This window comes from Neofelis nebulosa, chromosome 4 (genome assembly GCF_028018385.1).
Source record: "Neofelis nebulosa isolate mNeoNeb1 chromosome 4, mNeoNeb1.pri, whole genome shotgun sequence".
Lineage (NCBI taxonomy): Eukaryota > Metazoa > Chordata > Mammalia > Carnivora > Felidae > Neofelis > Neofelis nebulosa.
The window spans coordinates 9,080,426-9,103,442 of NC_080785.1; the positions used below are offsets into that span (position 1 = coordinate 9,080,426).

General features: G+C 39.7%; 1 protein-coding gene across 1 annotated transcript in view; it reads right to left on the reverse strand.

Moving 5' to 3' along the window:
• Positions 1–23,017, reverse strand: part of CNTNAP2 (contactin associated protein 2) — a 1,972,370-nt gene that overhangs the window by 1,047,702 nt on the left and 901,651 nt on the right. The window contains exons 7-8 of the mRNA XM_058723957.1: positions 17,970–18,113; positions 14,097–14,361 (exon numbers count right to left, since the gene is read on the reverse strand). Of these exons, the coding sequence (XP_058579940.1) occupies positions 14,097–14,361; positions 17,970–18,113 (409 nt within the window). The remainder of the gene's footprint in view (positions 1–14,096; positions 14,362–17,969; positions 18,114–23,017) is intronic.

Here is a 23,017-nt window from a genome sequence, read left to right on the forward strand (position 1 = left end):
AAATTGCACTGTGTATTGTAGTACCACTCCAGGCAGTCAAACAATACGTAAAGATATACTACACCGCCCTCTTTTTCTTTCCATTTCCTACGGGAAGTCTTTCTTCCAGAGACTATTGAGGGTTTTATACCCCTCATCAAACTTTTTATGAACAAACCATTTGCTATGTATGCCTGTGGTGCTGATTACCTTGCATGAAATAGAACACAAGGCTCCGTGATTGGAAAAGGTTCCAACTCCCCTGCCGGTGGATCTACATGCGTGGGCCGGATTTCACGTTTTCCTGTAGAGTGCTGCATTATAAAGAATATAGGAAAAGGAGAGGTCTAATAGCTCTGTTCTTCCCATCGTGGCTGAATACAGTCTGCTCGACATGCGGGGAGTGTGTGCTGTCTGGTTTCACGCGGGTGAGGCCAAGCAGGGGCCTGCCCGGGGCCTGAGGGGAGGGGTGGCGAAACCGCCATTTATTCCTCCGTGTCCGTGTGCAGCGTCTCCGATGAAGTTGCTCTGGAGTTGACGTTTTACCGCTTACTTATCTAATAGAGAAAGGGTTATTGCCCGGAGTTACCAAATAAAAGAAGTCAGAGACAACAAGACTTGATCATCGAAGACACCTTTTCCCTTGACAAAGTAAGTCAGACTAGGTTCCAACAACAATTGGAAAGTCTGTTTTAGGCAGGTGGAGAAATGACTGGAGATCAGGGGCCTTGAGAAGAAGGTACAAGAAACTTTGATTCTCTTATTTCCCCTGGAGTTACCACGTCAAATGCATTCCCAAGCTTGAAGAAGAAAAATAAAGCGAAATTAATTTTAATCACGCACTGCTCTTTTTTATATTCTAGGAGAAAAACTAAATACAAAGGGAATAGGACTAATTTCAGGGTTTTACTTCATGTCATGCTCCTCAGAATACATTTTTCAGCAAATGTATATATGCTTTTATTTTATTCATATAATAGTTTACCCAGTACAGCTGTAGGCTTCAATACCTTACAAAACAAGTCTTCTTTCTATAAAAACATCGCAGCAAAATTCAGGTCCAGATCAATTTCACACCTATTAACCTCCTCCAGTTAAGCAATTATTTCCTCTGAGATACTTGCTACTCTCGTTTCACTAGGAGTTTGGTTCATGTCAATGGATGAAGACAACAGGATTATAAAGTTACAGCTTATAACATCTTGGTATCAGTTTATTAAAAAAAATCCATCAATGGGATATTTGAACGCAGGCCACCTGCAAGATACTGTGCTGGGCTCAGAGGTAGACAGGCTGAAGTAAGAAGATGATTAATGCCCTCAGAAAGCTTCAGGAGATTCAAGCATTTTCAACCAGAGTAATCGCACGTCTGAACCATGTAAGAAACAGCATCAGACAGGAGAAAACGATTGAAGTGATTTAACATTTGTAAAAGAGTTGAGATCACCATGGGGTAAGTGTTCAGGACTTTTATGGAGAACACACAGGACTTAATCTTCAAAATTTAGGGCTTCATGGAAGACTTTTAGATGGGAGTATGACACTTTGGAAGCAGTCCCTTTGGAATTTTCATTGGGAGGGAATGTGGAGTGGACATTTTTAGAGAGGCGGGAGTCAGAGAGCAAAGCAAGCCTCTGTGGGTATCTAAGTGTGGATCAAACACAAAAGTCAAAGATGAAAATACTGTTCCTCTCCTTTCTGTCAAGGAGAGGTGAGTGTTAGCAGGTACGGAGATGCAAGAGACAGGACAGTGGAGGAGTCTGTAATTTAAGATGGAACAAAGAAAAATAACTAGTATTCAGGATACGAGGCGCTATACCAGAAGATGACAGATTGTTCCCTGGGGTTTGAGAAAGGAAATGATACTAAATTGATAATAAATGATACTAAACTAGATCTTGAAGGATGAACACAATTTTGCCAAAATAGCATACAGAGGAAGGAATTCCCAGCAGACAGTGAAAAGTCCTGGGAGTACATGGTATAAAGTGGGGAAAATGAGGCCAAATCTTCTAGCTGGGCTGTGTGTGTGCATGCTCTTGTACAGCATGCTGAGAAATGTAGACTTATCCTTTAGGGAATGGGAAATAAAGTATTTTCTTGCATTTTAGAAATGAAAACTTGGATAATGTGAGAGAAAAATAAGAAACAATAAGGGGAGATTATTTAAAAGTCTCGTGGCATAATCCCAATGAGACACGATGAGGATGTCATTGGTGTTAGGCGCTACATTCCGTAAATATTTCCTATGTGTCATGTTTAACAATACCTGATCACGTACGAATGAAAGACGTGTTCAATGAATGTGAGGGGGCAATGAAGTAAAGCAGCCAAGAATAAACATAGGATGATTTTAGATTCAAATCTTCTGGACTCCTTTTTGAACTCACTATTTACTAGCTAGAAGAGCCTGGGTGAATTACTGTATCCCTATGCCTCGGTTTCTTCATCTATACAATACAGATAATGATGATACTTATCCTGAGGAGTTAATGAATTCAATGACTTGCTATATTTATGTGCATTAACCTTGTTGAAACAATGACCAGAAGAGAGGAAGACCTCAGTCAGTGTTAGTCTAGTGGGCAGTCTGGCTCCATTGTCCATGGTTTTAACTATGTATATACCACATAAATAGGGGTATGATTGAAAAGAAACATTCTTTTTGGCTATGAAGATAGATGGCCTTGATTATGGTTTCAAGCAATAAATTTTTTTTTTTAATTTTTTTTAACGTTTATTTATTTTTGAGACAGGGAGAGACAGAGCATGAACGGGGGAGGGTCAGAGAGAGAGGGAGACACAGAATCCAAAACAGGCTCCAGGTTCTGAGCTGTCAGCACAGAGCCCGACGCGGGGCTCGAACTCACGCACCACGAGATCATGACCTGAGCCAAAGTCAGCCGCTTAACCTACTGAGCCGCCCAGGCGCCCCATCAAGCAATGAAATTTTTTGAACTAGGATATGGAGATGATGGATGGACAGATGAGACACTTCAAAAGAACTGGTAGTGTGTGCTGTATCATAACATGTGCCGGGCACAGATGGAGGGAGAATTTTGATTTTTTTTAAGGTTTGACCTCAGGTCCCTAAGAGAATGATTCTACCACTGATATAAATGAGTGAGAAAGATGGTTACAAAACAGTACGTAACTCGCAAGGTCACTGGAGCCACAGGCAAGGCAATGAATGTAAAGGATTTCGCAGAGTGACAGGCATGGTTGAGGTATTCAGCAGCTGTTAGTTATCATCACAGTCTCCGGATGGCCCTGGAGTGTCATTTCCTCCAACCTTTAGCTCCCTAGCAGAGGGCTACATCAGCAGATCTGAGTCAGTGCAAGACTTACAACAGCTACTATGCTCCAGGGGCATCCCTTTCCTACCAAGGTAGCTTCCCATAATGATGTAATTATGGAACCTTGGCAATGGTGTCAGCTGACCCTCTATGCCCAGGCAGAGTGAAGAGCTTGGGGACTGGGTGTGCTTTATTACTTCTCTGCTTGCAGTTCTCCCCCTCCCTCAGATAACCTGGATGTTATATCTGTATCCCAAAAAGCAACAGAAATTTGATGACTGAGAAGACAGAGGGAAGCTGAGTTCTCGTGCAGATCCACGGAGAACTGCCAGGGGCATTTCAGGTTGGGAGATTGAAATTTGTGCCCAAAGTGGCAGAAAATACTTGCAGGCAATAGGGGTTGCAGCCTAGACTCAAGTCGACAATGTCAGGTTTAAAGATAATAGAGCAGAAAATTGGAATGAGGGGCGGGGAAGAATGCTACGAAATCAGAGTGAGCAGTACTCCAACATCTAGGCAGGGAACTGGCGGCAGGGTGATATGTCCAGGGGTAGCAAGATCCCGGCCTCTGGACAGAGCTTCAGCAACAGGAATCCAGTCTCTAAAAGGATCCCAGGAAGACTACAAGAGCTAGAAGAAAGACTGGAAGGACTAGAAGACTGGGCACACTAGGCAGGTCATCAGCATTTTTCAGAAAACGGGAGATGTTAACAAGTGCTATAGCAAAGATCTAAGCCAAACGTGCTTGTCAAAAGTAGATGCTAGAGAGTAAGAGGAAGCAAGCAGTGGCTGGAAAAAAAGAGGATTCAGAACTAACTAGGCATTCAGTTACCAGAAGGATGGTCTGTGCTGAGGGTGGGGGGGTGGGGGGGGCGGTTATACAGCCCTCAAGGGAAATGTGCCAGAATAAAATAAATCATAAAATTGAGTTATGATTAAAACTTGGTCCACATAATTATATTATCATATGATATTATCAAAAGCAAGTACCTTCTGAGGAGTATTGTATGACAGCCCCAACATTCTCTTGAACTTTTCTGAATAAAGGGAAGAGACTGAGAAATATATGTGGTAAACATCTCAGAAGGTATCCAGTAGAGTAATTCTTCAGACACTTCCCAAGTCAATTTAAGAAGTCCCAAGCAGCTCGACCAGAATCTGTGGGATCCCTTTTTCAAAAAGGCTCACTTCCACACCTAATTATAACAAAGCACCAGATAGCTCGACAGCCTATATTGTTCACGTATCGAATGGCTCAAATTGCTTAAAAGTCGTAAGAGGGGAAAAGGTAGATAATAGTCAATGGTACCATCTCATAGTCTCCATTCTCTGGTTAATAACCCCAGGTAAGCATCGTCATGAGGTTAATGAAGGAGGGAAGGGAGGAGGGTTGGAGGGGAGGCCTTAATCCAGTGGTTTTGCTTTGTGTTCTTTCTGATTGTGAAGGTAACTGATCTCTTGATTGTTCCATGCCAACTCTATGTTACTATTCAAAACAAAAGGACATACTCATGGAAAAATATCTAAATTTGATGTGATGGTCCATATCTAAATATCTCAGTTTTATGTATCAGAGTGTCTAGACGCTTGGGTAAACATTATTCTAGGTATGTCTGTGAAGGTGCTTCTGGATAAGATTACCATTTGAATCCTGACACTGAGTAAAGCAGATTCTCTCAATATGGGGGGTGGGGGGATCAACCAATCCAAAGAAGGCCTGAATAGGATAAAAAGGTGGAATGAGGAAGAGTTCCCTCTCCCTGAATGACTGTCTTCAGGCCTGGACACTGGTCTTCAGACGAGGACTGGAATGTCAGCTCTCCAGTCTTGAGCCTATCTGCCTCCAATCTTTTCTTTTTTTTTTTTATTTTTTTTTAATGTTTATTTATTTTTGAGACAGAGAGAGGCAGAGCATGAACAGGGGAGGGGCAGAGAGAGAGGGAGACACAGAATCTGAAACAAGCTCCAGGCTCTGAGCTGTCAGCACAGAGCCTGACACGGGGCTCGAACTCACGGACTGTGAGATCATGACCTGAGCCGAAGTCGGACGCTCAACCAACCGAGCCACCCAGGCGCCCCATATCTGCCTCCAGTCTTGAACCAGCTTTCAGATTGTATCTTATACCACAGACTCTCTCTGTTGTCAGACTTCTGGACAGGCAGAGGAACAATACCATAGGCTCTCCTGGGTCTCCAGAGCTTGGGACCCCTCAGCCTCCATAACTGAGTGACCCCATTCCTTCTAATAAATCCCGTTCTCTTTAAGCATCCTATCGGCTGAGATTCTTTGGAGAACCCTGGCTTATTATCAACTGATTTATTATCTCTTTACTATATAAATCCATATTGCTTAAATGCACCAACTACTTACCTATCAAGAAGTTTCAGCCCTTAAACGTATAGGAAAGGCAAAGAAAAAAGGGCCTCTCAGAAAAGCTAATCTGTTTCTGTGCCCTCTCTCCCCTGTTTTGCAAACATCTTCAACTACATCCACATATTAAGTTTGGGGTTCCTGAGCTGTGTTCTCTGCTGGTCTTACATAATTCATTTTTATTCTTATAGTGTACAGAAGTAATGTCTGATTTTTTTTTCCTGTTTGGTAAATTTATTTATATAGTAAACTGAAGCTTTTAAAACATGACCTGGTCCCTATTGGGAGTTTTTACCTCTATTTTATCCACCTAAGTTTACTAAGTTTTATCCTCTTCTTGCAATTTTTAAAAATTATTATACACACATACACACAATCATGTTTTATTCATCTTCCCTGAAAAAGGCACAGAATATTTTAAAAGGCCCAGAAACATTGTAGAAACTAGAGTAGGTATGGCATCCTGGAGTGTGATTATAAATTAAAATGTCCCCTTTGCTTCCTAAAGAATAAGTCAATACCTAATATCACAAAACGTCCCCCCCAGCCTCTTTCTCCTTTCATGTTGGAATATAATACTTCTATTGATGTGAAAATGCATCAGCATGCACTGAAATATAATTAAAGGTAGATTTCTACTCAGCTTGCATGATGATAGTACAGCCACGTTGGGAATTGAAATATAATAAAAAGTCAGCTAGGTGACGCTACTCAGAAGCAAGATAATATTCACTCAAATGCATTTTGCTTGGTGCCATGTGGCTCTCACAACAAGCCTATTTGTGAATTTGGGAGAAAAACATCAGCAAACTGGTGTTGTAGATTTGTCCAAGGTTATTTATATTTAATACATCTTTATCTACTGATCTACGTCCCACTCACTTTCGTCTTTAACTAAACAAGAGGAGAGAGGCTGGCCAGGCACAAATCGAGATTCCTAACTAAGGAGAGCACAGTGCTCTAGAAATCATCCTTCCTTAGGCTCCACTTTCTAGAAGAATCCAGAGCCAGGCTTTGTCTTTAGCGTCTTAAAGTGATGGATTTCTGAGCTTTTCTTGAACATCTCCGATATCTAGAGGACCAACAAAATGGAAGGAACTCTAAAAATCAGTATTTAGCTATATTTTTTTGTAGAAGTCTATGCAGATTATTTGGAAATAAAGAGATTTGCATCCATTGATTCACCATTAACATAGAAAAGTAAAATCTGTTTTTCCTTGACAGCTGGCAACAGTTTTAAGGGGAAATGCTTTTATATATCAATTTATCCATTTATCTATCTATCCCAGAAAAAAAAAAAAAAGATTTAGAATTACATGGCAAATGTGGCATTTGCTCAAAATTAGTTATGTGTATTTTCAATAAAATCTCATAGACCCAACGCCCAAAAGTCTGCATCCAAATATAAAGTGCTCCATTTGTTACATAAATGCCATTAAGGAAATTAAGCTGAAGATCACTGTTCAGAGACAAACTTTTTCAAAACTGACCATATAATATGCTTCTAATTAAGAGAAGAACTAGAATTTTTGAACTGATATAACTTACTCTGTGTAATTTCCATTCATAATGCTGTTTAACCATTATACTTTTTTAGGACTATTATTTTATCCTCAATTAATTTAGCATATACCTTTTTGCCTTGTTTGGCTTTGCTTCCACAGCAATTGATATTTATTGAAGAAAATTTGGATATTATGAAAAATGTATTAAAATGTTAGCAATGAAAGAAAAGATGTTAGTAATGGGCCAATAACCCACTAATTAGAGATAATTACTATTAGTACTATTCAGATTTTATTTCATTATGAACTGTTTTCTAGCTATCCATACACATTTATAATAATAACAGATACCATATTCTATATAATTTTTGTAAACATTTTTATTCCCTATATTACACTTTGCAATTGCATCAAATTTTGAGAAACATTATTTCTAATGACATCATAATATTCCATATTAAGATGCAGTCTTTAAAATCACTTCTTCACTTAAAAATAGTCTGTTTGCTTATTATTTTATATATGTTATGTTAAATATGTCTGTGTTATTATTCCGTTAGAATTACAATGATACAAATTTAACAGTCAAGGAGGGGTGACATTTTTAAGATGCCTAATAATTATGGTTTTAACTTTAAGGAATGTAATATATACTATTAAATACGTCTCAAATCAGTTTGCTATAAGGCATTGGAAAAAAAGTCATTTGAAGTCTGTAAAGTAAGCCTAAAAATTATTTGAGTTATAAAAATTTATTTTAAGAAATTTTGAAATAATATCTTCAGTTTTAAATCATAGAGCTGAAAATCATTTCTCAATAAACAAAACATAAAAAATGGTATTGTAAACTAAACTATTTTTTTTCTTATGTGAAGGAAAAGAAACCTCATGATGCAAGTTCTCACTGAATTCTGCAAACTGGTATGAATTCTTTCCAGAATTAATGTACTAACTACATTTTCAAATGTTCATAAAATCAAAAGAAGAGATATTCTAATTGCTTAGGATAGACAGTGCCAGGAGTAATCCCAGGGAAATACAGTTGCCAGCAATGAACTGGAAACCTGTCAGTATTTGCCAACAAGTTCCACAGCTACACAAGAAGCCAAGAAAATGTCTACTCCTTCTGCTATGACCTGAAATGTTTGTGTCTCCCCACTACAAATTCATATGTTGAAATTCTAATGCCCAATGTGATGGTATTAGCAGGTGGAGCCTTTGGAAAGTGCTTATGTCACAATGTTGGAACACTCACGAATGGGTTAGTGCTCTTACGAAAGAGACCCCACAGAGCTCCCTAGCCCCTTCCACCTGTGAGGGCACAGGGAGAAAGCAGATGTCTGCAACTTGGAAGAGGGCCTTCACCAGAATTCAACTATGCCAGCACCCTGGGGGCGGGCTTCCGGCCTCCAGAACTCTGTGGAATAAATGTCTGTTGTTCCAGTCCCCCGATCTACTGAGCTCTGTTACAGCAGCCTGACTGGACTAAGACACTTTCCCTTAACACACCCAAGGTGCAACTCAAAAGGTTTACAAAGGACACTGTAATAAAACAAAAATAAAAGAAGGCCTCAAAAAGATTTTCTTTGGGGGGCGCCTGGGTGGCTTGGTCGGTTAAGCGTCCGACTTCGGCTCAGGTCATGATCTCACGGTCCGTGGGTTCGAGCTCCACGTAGGGCTCTGTGCTGACAGCTCAGAGCCTGGAGCCTGTTTCAGATTCTGTGTCTCCCTCTCTCTCTGCCCCTCCCCTGTTCATGCTCTGTCTCTCTCTGTCTCAAAAATAAATAAACGTTAAAAAAAATTTAAAAAAAAGATTTTCTTTGGAGACAGAAATACAAACAAAGGTGATCTTTGCTGAATACAGGTTTCTGAAGCAGTACAGATGCTGAACAGTCATTCTAAAATTGAAACAATATCTATATAAACAAAACAAGGAGGTTCTAATACTTCAGGTAGAAAACAGCTGATTTAGAAGCAGTGCATTTCTGAATATCTTTTCTAAAAGGCTTTGTTTACATGGATAGAAACTGATTTCTTTTTTCAGTAGGTAAGAAAGGTCATTAATAGAAATTACTTCCCTTCCACTTTATAAATGATGAACACTTTTTATGACCTTATTAATATGGTTAGACCACAGCTTTAGAGTATTATTGTAAACATCTGTGCATAATTTAATGGCATAAAACTAAGGAATTTTGCAGTAAAAACCTTATCTCAAATAGTAGGTAGTTTGTGTGTGTGTGTGTGTGTGTGTGTGTGTGTGTTTGACTATACATCAGACAGTAATACACATGAATACTTTTTTACTACCACTATAATATTGCAATATTGTTCCTGGAAGATACATTTAGTATTCCAAAATGTAATGACAGAGTAAATACCTCCAAGCTGCTAGAACTTCAAAAAATTCTAACTTCAGATGAGAAGACATATCTGCAGGTCAACGTTTTCCAAAATGTAGGTCACTTGTTTTTAGATCATAAAAGAATTTGGGGGTCATGAAAATTTTAATGAAAAAGAAAAGGACAAAAACATCAAACTTACAAGAGTGCATCTAGGGGAACCTGGGTGGCTCAGCTGGTTAAGCATCCAACTCTTGATTTCAGCTCACCTCATGATCTCACAGACTGTAGGCTCCCAGAACCTCCTTGAGATTCTCTCTCTCTCTCTGCCCCTCCCGTGCGCATGTGCATACGTGTGCTCTCTCTTGCAAAATAAACTTAAAAAAAAAGTGCATCTAAAATAGCAAAGTACATTTTATTTCGTGAAACTCTGTTTTAGTAGGAATTGAGTACAATATAAAATGTTTTCTTACTGTGTTTTTAACAAAATCATTTGAATCTGGAGGATGTTATGCTAAGTGAAATAAGACAGGTACAGAAAGGCAAATACTGTATGATCTCACTTTTATGAGGAATCTAAAGGAGTAGAAGTCATAGAACTAGACAGTAGAGCAGTGGTTGCCAGTAGCTGGAGGGTAGGGAAAACGGAAAGATGTTGGTCAAAAGATACAGATTTTCAGTTATGAGATGAAAAAGTTCCAGGGAATCTAATATATAGCAGGTGATTATAGTTAATGATACTATAATGTATACCTCAAATTTGCTAAAAGAATAGATCTTGAGGCACCTGCGTGGCTCAGTCGGTTAAGTGTCTGACTTCAGCTCAGGTCATGATCTCACCACTCGTGAGTTCGAGCCCTGCGTCAGGCTCTATGCTGACAGCTCAGAGCCCGGAGCTTGCTTCAGATTCTGGGTCTCCCTTTCTCTCCTTGCCCCTCTCTCACTCACGTTCTGTCTCTTTCTCTCAAAAATAAATAAACACTAAAAAAAATTTAAAAAAGAATACATCTTAAGTGTTCTCACCATGCACATGAGTTCACACACACACACACAAGTAAGTGTGAGGTGACAGATTTGTTAATTTGGTTGTGGTAATTATTTCACAATGTATACATATATTATCACACACCTTAAAAAATCACACTGCACAACCTGTACAATGTGTAAATACATACAATTTAACTTTGTCAATCCTACCTCAAAAAAGCTTGAAAAACAATTTTTAAAAACTCCAAATAATTTTAAAAACACAGTTCTAGGTCCACCTTCCCCACGGCTCTGACACGAAAGTTAAAACAAATGATACGCTCAAGTGAACACACGTTACCCGTCTGATACTTTTAGCACTTGCCCCCTTTTACTACTTACTCCTAGTTAAAGGAAATGCATAAATCTGGATTCACCACTCGCTAATTAGGGTTCTAAATAGAAATAAATATAGTGGAATGTTTTATAAAAGTTGATGTTGCAACTTGGAAAGTATTTTCACGGAAAGATAACCCACTGTGCAAAGTGAAGGTAACTCAGAGTTTGAGTGAATTTTACAAGTTGAATCCGTTGTCAAAACTAATGAGACCTGAAATTAATTACAACATAGAGGGAAAAAATACAAGGAATGGGTGAAAAAAAGTACTGAAAATTCTCTAACTTATAGGGTTAGTTTGAATTCATCACCAAAGAACAATGCTGTCCAAGACAGAATGAAAAGGCTTGTGAACCATTTGAATTACCTTCATCTTGGACCACAGAACTTACTAACTAAAAACAAAACCAAGATACAAGTATCTATTAACAGACAGTACTTGAGTGTCTCTATAATGACCTCTGAATGCACTATGCTGGAAGTGGTGTGTGTGTGTGTGTGTGTGTGTGTGTGTGTGTGTGCGCGCGCACAGTAATGTTATCAGTGACTGCTTTCTTCTTCTAAATTGTCTGTATCTTCTACATTTTCACAACCAAGCTATTTTTAAGTTTTTTTTTAATTTATTTTGAGGAGGGGAGAGTGTGAGCAAGTTGGGGAGAGGGGACAGGGAATCCCAAGTAAGCTCTATGCTATCTGCGCAGAGCAGGACACAGGGACCGATTTTACGAACCACGAGAAAAATCTTTCCCTGAGCCAAAACTAAGAGCCAGAGAGGCTCAACTGACTTAGCCACCCAGACACCCCTACAACCAAGCTATTTTAATAATAAAGTAAAGAAGGACTAACATTCATCAGTGTTCATGCTGCTGATAAGAATAGGGTAGATATAATACAGACTATTTCCCTTTGTTAAAGCAAACATTAGTGCCCTGGGATTAACTTATTTTTCTAAACTATTTTCTCGGTGTTGCTACTTGCACTAAGTTACTCATACATTTAATTGAGTTGGGTAAAATGCTTTAAATATAGATGAAAATTGCCTTCTGTGAACTCCATATGTATTTGCAGGATGGATGAATGTAGTCATGTACTGAATCTCTTCCTTCTTTCTTTCTTTTATTTTTTAATAAACAGTTTAAATGAGTATAGACATAACTTTTAAAAAATGTATGTGCATCTATATTTACCTGCTAATCTTTCTGAAACTTGAGCAGTAATAACTGATGTGATCTTGACTTCCACTATGTGTATAGGAAAAATAAATACTTGAAACAGTAAGGTATTTTCATGGGGATATATAAGGGCAAGGTTATAGAAATGTTTAAATTTCCCATGAGTTGCCCTTAATTTGCACAGATTGTTGGCTAAATTGGCAAAAATTCTAAAGTCCAATTTTATCATATTTAAGCAAATCTATTAAGGTAAATTAGTTGTTGCATATTGGATTCCTTTCTTCTTTCTTCCTTTTATTTTTTCGTAAAAATACAGTTTAAATTAGATGAAAGTATCTTAGAGTTCTAAATAAGATCAAATTAAATTAGCAAATTTTTATTGACCTGTACATTTAAGATCCTATCATTACCATCATAAGGGTTCATGTTACATGGAAAATCAGCAGGAATTTGGGTTTGTTCAGAGAACGCTAGAAGGGAGGACTTCATACTTATATTTTTATGTATTTAGTCATTAGAAATGAATCATTAATCATAGTAAAATCTAACGGGGAGTTTTTCAACTATGGTCGATATTTGTATGCGTATGTGTTTTATGTGTTATTCTGGAATCTCCAGTTATTTTGTATTTGCTCTAAATCTCCCCAGGCGAATCTATACTGGGAAGTAGTGATAAAATATGGCTGATCAATCCATTTGAACATCCAGTGGAAAGCAAAACTAACAGCAAACACAGAAAAAGTAAACTTCCAGGCATTGCACAACAGCTTTTGATTTCAATAATTCGATACACCTCTGACATAATGGTCCCTATACCTTCCTTGAATCCTTCTCAGTAATAGTCTATACAGCCACGCCCTACAGAAACACAAAGCTTGTCATATGGAAAGATGCATACCCTTCAGCCGGAGATATTCTGTTAGTGAACACGAATTCAAATGGCCACAGTGTTAACTCCACAAACATTCCCAGAGGACCTCTAATGTAACAGGTGCTATTCTATAGGCTAGAAGAGAAGAAGAGGCATCACCTCATCCCTTAAAGACCTAACAGCCTGCAGGGAAACGACACGGACACAAATAGTAGGACGTGTTAGAAACCATGTCAGGTGCATACATACGGTATTGCAAGTGAACAAGAATATTTAGAAATCAGAGTCGGCAGTCTTACAGTTGAGCATTTGAGTGTTTGGTACATCTGTACAAAGCGCTCAATCAACGTTAGCTATTCCCGTTTTCCATTTCTAAGGAGTTCTAACAAAATAAAAATATAACGCTACGGCAAGGAATATCTAGAGAAATTTGATGAGAACTTTTACTGTTTATCAGTCCCCCTAGTTTTTCTCTGCTTATATCATCTCACCCTGTGATCCTAGCTTTCTTTGTACGATATTAGTCAAAGATTATCCCAAGATTGCTAAGTTTATTCAATTAAGAACAATTATGACCCCAGCCTCAGTCTAGGATACCATTGTGAGGTCATGTTTCAAAATCACCCTAAGCCAAGACAGTCTTTCCTCAGTTGATGCACACATCTTGTCATTCCTCCCTGTAACCACCCTTCGTTGTTATCGTTCTTGCTGTTGTTGCGGTTTTCCCGAAATACCACATAAATTTAGCTAGAAGACTTCGAGGCTCTGCTTCAAGCAGCTGAATATAACTTTAAAAGTCATAATGAAATTAACATGCACTTGTTACTAAGGGCAAAAGGTATCTGAATGTCCACCAAGTCAAAAACTGCCAGGTACTCTTCTGTTAGTAAAACAGACATTCTTCGTCTGTAAACGTGAAACACTCAGAGCACTACCCACCGTCCGATGAACGTGAATTAGCGCTTATCAGCAAGAGAAGGTTTTGGTGCTGACACAGCCTCCACCGACTTGCCTCCTCGCCCAGGCCTCCCCTTCCCAGCAAGTGCCCGGGCACTCCGGGCAGCCAAGCGAGACCCTCACGAGTCTGAATCCGCACGGGACCCCGGGCACGCAACACCTACACGAGACAACAGAAGCGACGCGGGCTGGGGAAATCACGGCGGCCTCGGGAGCAGGCCGCGAGCGGGGCTCACTCACCTGAGGAGATGTCTATCTGGCTCATCTTGGTCTGCGTGACGTTGATGCGAACACCCACTCTGCTTTCGGTCAGGTCGATCTCCACGTTGCCCAAATTATCCGCAAAGTGACTGAAAAGCAGGAGGCCGTTTGGGTTCCAGGTCCTGAACTGGAAACTGACGGAAAACAGGTCCTGGTCAAGCCGTCCCGGCACCTCCAGGTAACTGGTAGCGTTGAAAAACACAGGCACCGTGTAGGGCTCCACACACGAGAAACTCAAATTCCCCTGTAAGACACAAGGACGCGCTTTGAGAGGCGCGCCGGCTTCAAAGGAGCAGTCCGCGTCCCACGGCAGACAGAGCGACAGGTGCACAGAGGCCGAAGCCGAGCCTGGGCCCACGCGAGCGCTCCGACGCGGCAGCCAGCGCGGTGGGGATTCGGCAACCGGACCCCCGGGCATCACTCCACCTGCAGGGTGTGCCTAAGGGCGGCCGGCGTCGAGATGAGGGATCTAAGAAGGGCCGTCTTCCGTGGAACTGGCGGACGACAGCCGACGGGGCGGGAGGCGTCCCTGCGGGGCGGGTGTGAGTGCAGACGGCTGGACTCTGTGAACAAGGCAGGGGGCTGCCGCGCCCCTCCCCCGGTACCGATGAGGCACGAGCCAGGGAGGAGAGGCGGCTGCCGGCTTCCGGACGGCCTTTGTCCAGCGTCCCTTCACAGGTTAGCGGGGGCAGGGGAACTACGGCCATTCGGCTGCTATTTATTAACTGACATCAGGGGACAAAGATTCTTGGCTCTTATCCTTATACCTGATATATGTGAATTAGTATTAACTGTGCGGCATCAGCGTAATCGTGATTATTTCAGATTATTTTGTTATATTGTTATTGTGATATTAAATGTGCATAGATTATACTGAATTAGTGCTTCTGAAAATACTAATATGAACGTACAAAATGAAAAGAAACTTGATCATTAAAGCCTGCTCCTTTCCCCTCCCACTCCCTCTATTTTGTACAGAGAAATGTGACTTACCGTTCAGATACACTATACTAAACGTTACATTCAGTGTGTAAGTACCTTCCTATTAAAGGTCTGAAAACCTACATTTGCTTCCAACTTCTTTTATCCCGCCATAATATCCTGAGGAATATAATTTGTTGCCATTTTCATCGGGCCCTTCAATCATTTATTTATTTCACAACACAACACCACGGTGTCTATGTTTAGATGGATGGTTCTTCCATTTCAGCACATTAGCCATCACATCTAACGCAGGCTGTTCCTCTGAATTAATATTCAAATTAAACCTGCAGCTTCGCTTCACAGATGGTCATTTTTAAATGCTTGCTTTTACTGATGAAAAGAACTGCCTTCGCCTAATAATGGAGATGTTATAACTGACCACATACCTGGGTTGTGGAGATTGTCTCCCTGCAAAACTAAAGGTCCGTCCTGAGCAAAAATGCTGACTCCAATGTGTAATGAGGTACCAGAGGAGGTCACCAGAAGACGTGACTGCCAGCTGACCCTGGAGCAGGACTGGGACAATTAGAGGCTCCCCACCTCCTCCCCCATCCTTGGAACATTTGCTCCACTTGCCTCCTTAACTCCCGGAGGCCGCTCCAAAGACAGAGCCTTGAGACAGAGATGCAGGGTTGAGGCTACCTGAACTGGGTACTTGAGTGAAGTCAGTTGGGTCCTCCTGTCTCCATAAGTGAATCCAGTTAAGACCTCTATAAAACTTTTCAGACTTGGCAGGCAAGGCAGAGATCTACTCATCTCCTGGCTGCCCAAGACAAGCCTGGAAGTTCCCTTGCTTGTCTTGAAGCAAGTCCCTTGCTTGTCTACGAAACCGGCCACATACCAGTGGGATGTGGTCTGCCTCTTTTGTCTCTCCCTGCCTCGGCATCCAAAGGCTGTTTTCAGATTACACCCAGGAAGCTCTCCAGGAGGTTGTGAACCAATATGAGGAAACGTGTTTTTGCGTGAAGACAGGGTGCAGGAGGAGTGTTGAGTCAATTTCACTGAAATACCAGCACGTGACATCTTTGAAAGCAAATTTCCTTCATAAATATTTCCTTTAGAGTTGCTTACAAAATATCCCACTTGTCTCTATTCTGCCTAAAATTTTAATATGTACACGTTTTTGTTTAGAAGCTTATTCCATGTGGGTTCATTCTATTTTAACAAATATAATTATAGATAATTTATATCTATCTTTATTAAGTATCTTTGTTATTCAAGTTAAAATAGCATTTGTAACTACAATATATTTTGCAGTTAAAGGTGCCGTGGGAATAAGTCTCCATAGGAAAATCCTTTATAGTTTGGGTGCCTAATGAATGCATCTCAGGACCCAATGGGAGGTTTGGGCAGAAATAACACTTTACTGCTTCCTAAAGGTGCAGATAATAGAAACAGTATTCTGATGATTTGGCTTCTGTACCTTTTTATCTTAAGCAATGATTTCTGGGAAAACAAAAGGACCCTGGTGCCATTTTATCCAAAGCTTAAAAAAGCATATATATTAATACTGCTCTAGGTAGGAAATAACACAATATAGGAGACTATGACCTCGGGGGTCACACGCTGTGAATCCACTCACATTCATTTTGGAAAGTTACTTTTCCAGGTAAAATCTCACATTTTTTTTTCATCTACAAAACGTGTATGACAACATCTTTACTCATACTGTAGTACTATTCTCAGATTACCATAAAAGTAACATTCCTAGCACAGTGCCTGCTGCCTATAAATGGAACTATTACTATTTTTCTCTATATTAATGTTTGATGAGATCATTTCAAATTTCAACTTTTTAGTCAGTATATACTATTATTTTTAAGAAAAAATAATTATTAAAGAAAAATTTCACATTAATTATTTTATACCTTAATAATTTTTTTTTATAACTGACCTGGGACTCCTGTTTATTCATTACAGGATTTCTTTTTGTCCAGTCATTTTGTAAAAAAAAAAACCCCTCGGCTCAAATGCAGGGCAACTGACCATCAGAGCTCTTCTGGGACATGAGGCAAGCATTCGTAACGTTATCTACTGTTAGTGGTTTCCTGAATGCGTGGGTCTCCGGAACCCCAGACTCTTCCAAATAATACTTGTAGATTGAAGTTAACTCCTGCTCTTGCAGAACAACAGGGGACACATACTATATTTTTCAGCTGGTATCTTTCAGTGATGCTAAGCAGTGTCATGGAGAAGCGGGTATGCTAGAGCATTCTTCGATTTTTGCTCTCCTCCTTTAAACAGTTAAATCTGGAAACAACTCCCAAAGGGAGCTGGAAGAAGATCCCTGTCAGGCTCTATGTCACAGCCTTCACTACCCAGTGGCAATCGATCCTTATTTAACTGCCTGATATTTAGTATGTTCTGGCTTTCACAAAAAGTGTATTTATTTACTGATCTGGATGCGTTATCTCTGGAAACATACAAGTGAGTACAATCAAGTTCCTGGATGTAACACTTTCTAAAATATTGAATTAAATCATAAACAAGAATTGGAAAGCCATATATGATCAGACATCTGGAGACATGATGCTGCCAGTGTAAGGGCTGCTGACCTGCCAGGACAAAGCACAACTGAGGTTCGCCTGTCCCTCTGAGGCAGGGAATCCAGAAACATGGTGTCAAAATCCTGTGCCCCATCTGAGTGAAACTTACCATCTATTTCACTCTAATCGACCTCAAAAACTATTACCTATTCTCAGAATATATCCACTCGTTACACATTTTTAGGCAACTCTCAAGTTACTTTTACACTGTTGAGCCCCACATCGGCATGATGACAAATGCTGTGTGACGCTGTTCGATACTCCACAGAAAACAAAACTGTGACGTTTCTCTATATCAGTATTTTGGAGTGAGCAATCTTACCACATTTGAGGGCTCTAGTTTCTTCCTTTTTGCAAGATCAGTTATGTTGATACCATTGTAATTAATGCTTTCCATGCAGCCTTTGAAGTTCTTTCTACTGCTGGAACTTGGCTTCCCAGAGAAGGGTATGCCTCCGAAGGTTATCTTTGAGGAAAGAAAATTATAAAAGTTCATACTGTGTTTGACTTAAACAAGTAACATTCACAATAAATTAGACAAAACTGTTAATACAGCCAAAGTCAATTATCTTACCTCTCCTAGAATATACAGACATTTTTTCTTCCTCCAGAATCTGTTGCATATTAAATTATGTTGTTATGGAAGTCCATAACAGTATCATTAATTCTGGCAATTAGATTACGATTTTAATAAGTAAATAGTAATAATATTTACCAATGTAGCCACTCAAAAGGCATTTTATAAACTTTCCTGAAATGTTTCAAAAGATTTTATTGAGGACGCTTCTTTTATTAATATTAAAAACATATTTTTATGTTTATCATTCAAAGATATACTAATCAATGCTTCTAGTCATCATGAGATACCCAGTATCAATATAATACTACCCTGAAAAAACCACAGCCCAAAGGAAGAAATATTGTATTTATCCTATGTAGACTTAATTTTACTCTAAAAAACCATTGAGTCAAATATTCACTAGACTTATTCGAATACAGAAAATGGTTCAAAAAGTCTTATTACTACATTAAGAACATATTAGGACATGGGGGCTATGATGTGAGCACTGAGGCTGAGAGATATTATACGTCTTCTGAATCCTAGGGAATAAGCTGGACACCCCTTACCGTGATTCTCTGGCTGCTAACTATCACCTATAAAAAGAGAGTACGTATTTTTCCATGTATCTTTGGCCAAATTACAGCAGTATAGTATCAACTTCCTATAATGTAAAATTATACTTAATATATGTATTGCCATAATGACATTTACTGCTAATAGTGAATTAGTAGTAAATAAATTTAAATACTAACCAGAGCTGCAGTACCAAGATATATAAGCCAGATGTTACTTCTCTTTTAATTATTATTCAACGGTACCATTATTAACTTTTCCTATAAAGCTTTGGAAATGAAAGCAGTTGTTAAACAGTTTTGAACATCAAGACTTGGTATTTGAAACATAAGAAACAGACCTTTGTGTTCTAGGAGGCCATTAGCAAATTATGGTCTTTTATTTAGTGTCACGGCATTTTAGAGGCTTAGTTTTAGGGGAAAAAAGCACAAATTAATGATAGTTTATGAGACAATATAAAAAAACAAAGGACCTCACTGAAAATAAAATTTGGTAATAATGGCTAGTTGAAAATGTATCATTTACCACAGAGTTTATATATGAAAGAAGAAGGGGAGACTGAGAATAAATATATAGAAAGGATTAGGAAATGACAAAAGGAAAATTATATTGTAAACTAAAACAGTAGAATTACTAGGAAAATATTTTTAAGTGGCACTAAACTGAACTTATTAGGTCCTAACTAAGTATATCTAATACCAAAGGTAAGAATTATTGATAATTACGTGGAGTGTTATAATTTCCATCTACAGTTTATTTTACCAGTTCTTTCCCAGTTGATAGAATAAAATTTTCTATGCTTAATGACATGCATCACATTTTTTAATGCTTTTTTTAAAGTTTATTTATTTTTGAGAGAGCAAGTGAGTACAAGTGGGGGAGGGGCAGAGAGAGAGGGAGAGAGGATCCCAAGCAGGCTCCGCTCTGACAGCGGGGCTTGATCTCACGAATCATAACCTCAGCTGAATTCAAGAGTCAGACGTTCTACCGACCGAGCCACCCGGGTGCCCCATGCAGTGGCACATTTTGAACGTTATTACTAAATACTAGTTTCAACATACTGTCTCATTCTTTCTCCAGGTGTACGGTTTATTTATTTTGGAACTTTTTTGGAACTTTTTTCTTTGGGATGACGATTAAGCACTCCTCTGGTTTCCCTGCTTTCAGCAACCCTCAGCACATGTCCTACCTCATCATCAGAGGTGCCCTAGGGAAGCAACAGAGGCTCAATTTACCAGATTTCCTCACAACTAGGAGACGTGGGTTCAAATCCCAATTCCTAGTACAACTAATCATATGATATTAGATTGTCACTTCTTCTGATTATGCATTCTCATCAGTAAAATGAAGTGCCTGAACCACAAAATATTTTGATATTATAATCATTCAGGTAGCCAAAAAAAACCATCATTGCAGTTGCTAGATAATCATATATTCATATAACTCACGATTGGCTTACTGATGATGTCACCATTCAGTAACAACCCTGACTCTAAGGAAATAGCCACATTCACCATTTTGTCAGTTACCAAGAGTTTGCACAGCGCGGCAGAGACTGCTAGATAGCTCTGAGTGTCCTTTCTCACACCTTCTTTAGGGAAATGCAAACGTTCTTCAGCGTGCACAGAGCTCTCCAGCCAACCTATGGCATTCACCAACCTCCGTGAAGCAAGGTTTGTCTTGTGAGAATAAAGTAGAACCTTGTGTGAGTCTAAGAACTATAAATGAAAGGGGAGGCGAGCACAGCCCTCTCCACTCTTCCTTCCCACCAGGAATGCAAGATGGAAGGTGAAGAGCCATCGTGGGATGACTTGCAATGGGGGTGGAGGAGCGGCAGGGTAAAAGCAGACTGGGGTCTTGATGACCACGACGCTGCCATGTGAGCCCAGGGCTACCTGCCCACATCACCTTCTATGTGGAGGCATCTGTCACATAACTGACACGTGGGGTGGTTCCTACTGCTTCCTACGCTTCTTCAAGTGCTCTGACAAAGGAGTTTTACATTCACTTTCCAAAAGGGGACTATGATTTGTCCACTGTCACACACCAGTAAGAAGCAAAAAGGGACACAAACCCAGGCCTTTGGGTCCAGTTTGAGCCGTGCAGTTGATTCTCTACGAAATCCTAGCTGGTTTCTCTCTCAAATCCTAGCCTAGCTCTCCAGCTATCAAGGGGCATGTATTCCTCTACTTCCCAAGCAGAACTGTACTGCAAAGGCCATGGCATAACAGGCACAGTGGGTGCGTCCTGGAATTTAGCTGCGGAAAAGAGAGAAGCCAGGCCAAACATCAGTGTGTGGTCCTGCCCTTTGGCCGAGATGAAGGATGTGCATCTGTTTACCTTTGTACTTTCTCAGGGCAGCACGGGGCTAGCAGTTTGCCTGCAAATGGTGATTGGCTCACTCTTCAGTGTAACTAGGCTCCAGGAGGTGAGTAAGGCGAACTCTTAAACCATCCTCCACAAGACAATGCCCACATTGAGTCACCTCAAAGAAGCAAACGTGTTTTCTACTGTTTCTTTCATGATGTACATCTCTGGGAATGGCTATAGGTATTAATTTACCCCTATGGTGTGCTGAATCCTACTCATGCTGGCTCATGAAAACGGATTGTTAAACAGAGCCACTGTTAAAAACTAAATTATATAGATTCAAATTAAATTACGATAAACAAAACATAACCACTCAGAACGCATCTCTGTATTTTTTTATTATGTATGTTCTTGAGATGATTTGTATTTAGTCTATATGATGGGATTACTCTATCATGGTGTGGTAAAATAAATATATTTGGTCTTTGTTCCCAGTTCCTGGCACAGAGCTCCTAAAACCCTTGGAATTTCCTGAGTAATAGGAATGACTTCAATTATTCATAACAAGCCCCACTTGGGGTCTGAGTCTAGTTATTGTATGGATGAGTCAAAGAAATATGTGCAAAAACACTGAGAGACTGACTCAATTCAACTGACTCCTGATTCTTTATCAATAAATTAACATTTTTCCCAGTGTCTCTAACAGTGTCTCAGGCATTGTCGTCTACAGCTGAAGTTCTCAAACATGGTGTGTATAATTGATGGGCCTCAACGTGTCCAGGAAAGTGCTGACCCTCTATGCAAGGTCTTGTGTGTGCATGAATATTCATAGATTTCACCACAAACTCATAGAGTGTATGACCCCAAATTTTTAATTCTGTTTTTTGAAAATTGGAATTGTGTTTGCCCACTGCTAATGTTCCAGGATCTCTAATCTCTTGTATGATACTTCAGAGTTTATTAATGGAGGATGAATAATTTATCTTTAGGTTCTCTCATACAGGGAGAGATAAGCTACCTAAGCCAAGAAATACACTAATTTAGAAAAAAAAGAGAAACTGCTGGGATTTTAACATTCTTTCCCTTGCAATAATCATTTTGCTTTAAGGAGATTTTTGGGGAATGGATACAATTATTTTCTGATAACCTTAAACTTATTTTAATGTTAATAAAGTCTCAATATCAAGGTTTATGTAGCATAATCTATTTTAAATTCCTATATAGGAATGTATGTAACAGATTCATCTTGGAGACAATTTAGAAACTATTTAAATATTTAAAGAAAATATAGAGGCACCTGGGTGGCTCAGTCAGTTGAGCGTCTGACTTCGGCTCAGGTCGTGATCTCACAGTTCATGGGCTCGAGCCCCCTGTCGGACTCTGTACTAACAGCTCAGAGCCTCGATCCTGCTTCGGATTCTGTGTCTCCCTCTCTCTCTGCCCCTCCCCTGCTTGTGCTCTGTCTCCCTATCTCTCTCAAAAATAAACATTAACGAAAAAAAAGAAAAGAAAATATAAAACACAGGTGTAAATCCTAACTTTTTCAATTATCTTATGGTAAGCCTACTACACATTTTTAAAAATCTCTGTGTGTGTATATATGTGTGTGTGTGTGTGTGTGTGTGTGTGTGTACACACAATTTCAAAACTGGGAGTGAGGCATACTGAGCACAGAAACCCCAAAGGGTCACAGCTACCATACACTTGATATTTTTTTTTTTTTTAAGTTTTTAAATTTATTTTGAGAGAGGGAGAGCATGTACACACACGGGCTGAGTAGAAAAGGGCTACAGAGAGAGGGAGAGAGAAAATTCCAAGCAGGCTCCTGCTGTCAGCACAGAGATCGACCCGGGGCTCTGTCTCATGAACCGTGAGATGGTGACCTGAATGAAAACCAAGAGTCGGACGCTTAACTGTCTCAGCCA